The 5,717-nt window shown below is 37.3% G+C and overlaps 1 protein-coding gene across 1 annotated transcript; it reads left to right on the forward strand.

Annotated features, from left to right (window-relative positions):
* Window positions 1-1,655: 1,655 nt before the first annotated feature.
* LOC104078405 (putative tRNA pseudouridine synthase Pus10) lies at window positions 1,656-5,012 on the forward strand (the record flags this gene model as incomplete). The annotated part of the gene is made up of 3 exons (XM_009580037.1): window positions 1,656-1,781; window positions 3,358-3,624; window positions 4,926-5,012. Coding segments are annotated over exons 1-3 (480 nt in total), but the record flags the coding sequence as incomplete, so codon positions are not given.
* Between the last annotated feature and the right edge of the window lie 705 nt (window positions 5,013-5,717).

Raw genomic sequence — 5,717 nt, forward strand, 5'->3', positions numbered from 1 at the left:
GGGGAAGCGGCTCCGTGGAGACCGGTGCCTGCCATCCCCGCCGGGCTGCGGGCGTTCAGCGCCTGCGTTAAATCCGCCCGTGGAAGAGGAAGATTTCTTAAGGAGCTTCTCAGTGGTTTTTTCTTCTTAAATCCCTTGGTTCAGACAATGGTAGCATGAAACGTTACTGTGGCAATATTTAAGTCTCAAGAAGCTGAATAGAGCTAACAGTTATCTAAGAGTATGTTTGCTTGTTTTGTTCTTTTGAAAAGCAGGTTTGAAGTTTTCTAGATAGTCCTTGGTTTTTACAGCTTGCCATAAAGAATCCAAATCCAGGAGAAACTAAATTAGTTGAATTGGTAACTTTTGCCATGTTGTGAAGGTTTTCCATAGTTGACATATTTCTGTGCAAGCTAGTCCAGAGCAGAATAGGATATTGGAGGTGTAACAGAACGTGGCTGGCATGGAGAATGCCAATATATCCTGCCTCTACACCGTCTCTCGCGATACAAAAAACTAGGGGGATATCAAATGTTGCTTACAGGAGCTAAGCCCAAAACAAAATCAGGTGGTTCATCTGTCAGTAGGTATTGTGGAATTCCTTGCCAAAGGATGTGGAGGCAAAAGAATTTCAAGAGACACTGGAGAAGGATTGGAGGAAAGATCTGTTAAGGTTTACCGACAGGCAACACTAGGTCAAAAGAATCCCCCAAACCAGAAATAATTGGAGGCAGAGAGCACTTGGCAGAGGTGTATATTATCCTGCACACACATATTTTCCTGTGGCATGTGTTTATCCCTGTTTTGGGTGACAGTAGACTAACTGAACCTTTGGTTTGAACAGCTGTGGTTATTCTTATGTGCCTCCTAAACTTACCTAGATATCCAGTAAGAGTGAGCACCTCACTGGGAATCTCTCTTTTCCAAATTCTTCTAAAAATGCTGGAACTTAAGTTTGCTGAGGGTTCTATCCCATTATTAAATTTCGGCCAAAGAAATTAGTCTGCTCTGAAGTTCTGGGCAGCGAGAGCGACAGGAAACCAAATCAGCCGTAATCTTTTAGGAAAAAAAGCATTATGAGATCTCTCAGAAAAATGGTACTCCTATATTTGAGATGGGAAATAAGAAATCTCAAAAAATTGAAGGGGCTAATGGATAGAAAAGACTTCCTTTGTCTTTAGGGCTTTGTATGACATAAGGGGATAGCATCTGGTTTTTGGTTCGTTGGGGTTTTTTTTTCCTGTGATTTTAACAGATTGATTCTTTAGTTGCTACAATTTTAGAAGGAATTTCCATTTTACATTTGGCTTAATATGTCTTAGCTCTATCCGCCTTCTCCATTCAGTAAAGAATAACGTGTCATGTAATGCACTTTATCAACGATAAAACTCTGGGCAAAAGCTCACCATACCTTTGTCAGAACTCTTGACTTCAGATTTTTCTAGGAAGTACAGAAGCTTTTCCCCAAGTCAGTGGTCTTTTGGGGTTGGTCTTCCAATTCTGTTGTGCTTTTGATTTGAGACAAACATGTATCCTAAACATTCTCTAGAAGACAAAAAAAATCCAGTGATTTCAAATATGGCACAGTTAAGTGAGTCCTTTTATTGTTGGATTGCTGAATTGTGTTTATTCTAAGCTTTTTTTCTCTGCTTTTTGTAATTTTAGAATTGTCCAGGATGTCTTCACTAACAGAAAAGGACAGACCAATTGTTCAGCTGTTACTGAACACTGGCACTTGCCCACGATGTATTTTGAGGTTCTGCTGCGTGGGATCACAGACACTTTATAGACGTCCATACAAGGTTTGTTCTTTGTATTCATAATTCGAATGTGTGAACATATGAATGCAGTGTTCTTTGCACTACCTAGGAGGAGAAGGTGGTTGTATCCTTGGGCTCTTTGCCTGAGAGGAAAACGCTTTGCAAAATGAGTTATGAAAAATGGCTGCTGCTACACTGTGCAATTTTGAGAAATTACAAGAATCACAGAATATAACAATTGTTGTAGGTTAAATGTTAAGTTTGACTGTGAAAGTTGCTATGTATTCCCTGAAAACACCAGAAAACAGGGCATGTTAGCTTCTGCACAGCATGGCTCTATCACTTTTGAAGCAGAGCAGCTATGACTGTTTCCTCTGTTCTTTTTCCTTTAATGTAGTAAGTAGTAAAGGGGCTGTGGGCAGTGCAGCTGATGCAGAGGAGGAACCATCTATGCTCCAAACTTTTTTGCCTCATAGTTCCTTCTTCTTTCAGTAGAATTGGTAGGGGGATGTAACTGAAGAATTGTGGAGCGCAGGTTAAGGATAAATCTTCCTTTTTCAATCAGTCAAACACAGTGTTATTAGGCATCCTTTTTAGCTGACCTTAGTGCTGAAATTCAGTGTTCTTCAAATTTTTCCTAGCTGTGCACGATCATTCTTGCCTTTGTTCTTATATTTGATACTCCTAAAGTTGGTTTTGGCTGTTTGCTCCTCCTCTATGTTGGTTCTTTGAGACCCCTCTCATTGTATCGGCCAAGTAAACATCTCTGTTTACCTGGTCTAACCCCTTGTCTTTATGCTTGCATCTTCTGGTGTCTGTCTTGATTGTTTCACCTTTGTTCAAGTTTAGACTCTCCAGAATTCATTTTTAACATCTTTCTTCCTTATCCTTTTCCATTTTCTATCAGTCATTGGAGAAGTGTTCATTCTGTATGCCATTTTTTATTCTTTTACATCTTTTTCCTCTGAGTTGCAACAACACAGTAACTGCTGTCTTTGATACTGAAGACCTTTTAATAAATCTTTCCTTCTGAACTATGTCTTGCCTCTATCTCTCAATCCTTCCTAAAATTCAGAGACATGCAGGTAATTCTCTCTCCTCACCAGCACATCCTTTAATTTTTGTAGGTTTCTCTTTATATGAAGTTCTTCCTCTTATGTATTTAATTTCACCCTCACCTGTATCTGCTCTCATTTTCTTCTCATACTATACTAGCCAACTCTCTTCCTAGTCATCTGGGCTAATGGAGTTGGAGGAATTAAATTCTAACGTAATCTAAATGACAAAAAGGCAATAAACAGCTATTTTCATTGAATAGCGATGGGGCCAAAGATAAATGCATTTCTGCAAGTCAGGTCTGTAAAATGTTTTCACTCTTCTTGGATGATAAAGATGATAAATTCAATTTATCTGGATAACATTTTGAGAGAAATACAGCTTGGAGCTTTTTAATTGTGTAGATGTCTTCTGGTATAAATTCCAAGTTATTAATTACGTACACTAAGGCTAAGCTGGAATGGTTGGTACTACCTTTTAGAATTGTGTTTGTAAGTGCTTGTTGCAGCATTGGAGAAAAGAGGAAAAAACAACAACGGTATGATTCCTCTGTTTGTGTTAGGATTTGATGAAGGATTTAAAAGAATTTCTGAAAAATAATCAAGAAAAAGAAGATCCGGTTTGTTTTGATGTAGTTGATCCACCTTGTAAGAAAATCAGACTCGAACACACAGAAGAAGGGCCTGACAATCTGAACCACAATGGAGCGCTCCAGCAGATTCCTGCGGTTCATGATGAAAATACTGCAATGGAGAACTCAGCTGTGAAGGTTTGCAATGTGTGTTTGGGAATTCTTCAGGAGTTCTGCGAGGTTGACTTTGTTAAAAAGGTAAATAACCAGTTCTTAATCTTTAAGTGTACTTTTATTGGAGCTTGTGTATGTTGGGGCCTACAGTATAGAGCTGGTGATGAAAAACACCATGCAGTTAAACAACTGAGAGAAGGGTACCGGAAAACAAACTGAAACATTTACCTATTTTGAATATTTGAAACGTAGATGGCGCCATTCAACTATATCCTGCTCATTGACAGTGCACTGGTATTTAGGAAGCCACAGAGGAAGAAAATGTTTTGTGATACAACAGATTGTGGATAATGGAGAAAATATGAGTTAGGAGAGAATATGGGCATAACGAGTGTTGCAGCAATCCTCTCTGAGCAATAAAGTTGCTTATGTGACAAACTGAAATATCAACGAGAAAAATCACACTTGTATTTGAGATGTTTAACAGAGTTTTAATAGAAAAGAATTTGGTTTAATAGCATGAATATATCTAAAAATGAGACTAAACAGAAAGTGTAGTATATAGTTTCTGGTGATGCAGTGCATGATGTTTCTTTTTTGTTTCCAGTGGCAAAGTATACATATTTTTACAGAATCCACTTCTAAGCCTTGTTTCAGAGTTACTCTCTTGAGTAGCAATGGAAAATCTGACAGCATTTGTTAAGTGATGATTTTATAAGGAAATTTCCTTCTCTGAGGTGTTGATTTCACCTTGAAAGCTCAGAATTCGTCTCTAACATTCACTAAAATCACTGACATTTTAGATGACTTCTCCGTGTGTATTTAAGCTTACTTCCAGTAGGGACATCTAGCCATCGACTCTTGCTAGCCTACTTTAAAATGTTTGATGTGTGTTTGAGTTCTTACTTTATTTCCAGTGACAAACATGATTTTTTACGATGAAGAGTGATTATGAATTAATACTGTGGATACCTGTTTGTTCCTGTGTTATCCCAGGATCTTAAACATTTTTATTATCATAGAATTGTATCACTGCCATGAAGAAAGACATTCTGTGTCAGCTGTTCTAGCCTTTGCTCACTGTGGTGTAATTCATTGCACTAAGATTTCGGTATACAATTGGTCTTACCTTAAAATAGTGAGTTTGGTTGTTTCATAGCAATAAGGATACAGTTTATTAGTAACTTCTGGGTTTTTTTTAAACAGAACAAAAAAGCTTACGTTTCAATAAGTTGTTAAGGATTACTCTTGTTTGTATGTTCGGCATGTATCCGAATGTGTATTAGCATGGATTTACAGTGATTACACTAGAATAAAGAATATCCTAAAAGATTATCAACTCAGTTCCATTGCCGTGGTTTAATATTAAAATCTTTCTCTTATAGGTGTGCCAAAAGGTTAATTCCGCTGACTACCAGTTCACTAGTTTTGTATTTTCTGTGTCGCTACCCCCACAGCTGTCTGTTAGGGAGGTAAGTTTTACAGATATTTCTTCATAACTTAAATGCATATTAAAGAAAGTAACTGTGGAATGTACAAGCTGGAGGTAGTTTGATTTTTAATTGCTGTTGTTTAAAAAAACCAAAAACATGCTAGAAGTGAAGTCTGCTCTCCCGTTCCTTGTTGGTGAGTATTATTTTAATTAATAAAGTGTCTGAGTCACTTCAGTTTTCAGTTAGCCCGGGAGTTACTTTACATCTGAAAATCTAAAAGGAGTTTCTTTAAACCCTCGGTGTATTGTTCCCTTTGGTACAGATGCCAGCTCTGCTTTGTGGATCTTCTTGGAGAAGGAACTGCACAGCTGGTGCCTTTCCTGAAATAAATGATAATTGGTGGTGCAGAATACAAATGAAGGAATTTGAAGATGAACTCTTTGACTGTTCAGCATTTTAAATGTTGTGAAAATACACATTTTAATAGTCACCTGTCTTGGGCATTGTTGAAAGTCTAGATTTGTAAAACTACAGTTTATAGCAGTTGTAAAACTACTGATTTTGATGGCAATTTTAATCAAACTTAAATTGTTTACATTTCAGTCATTTAATTACAGAAGATAACGATAACATAGAGAGGTGTATAATCCTGGTAATTCTTTTTTCTAAATTGAGGGAGAGTGCTAAGCATAATATAGCTTGATCAATAAAACACCAATTTTTCATAGAATCATAGAATGGTTT

This window comes from Fulmarus glacialis, unplaced genomic scaffold (genome assembly GCF_000690835.1).
Source record: "Fulmarus glacialis isolate BGI_N327 unplaced genomic scaffold, ASM69083v1 Scaffold51276, whole genome shotgun sequence".
In the NCBI taxonomy this organism is placed as follows: Eukaryota; Metazoa; Chordata; class Aves; order Procellariiformes; family Procellariidae; genus Fulmarus; species Fulmarus glacialis.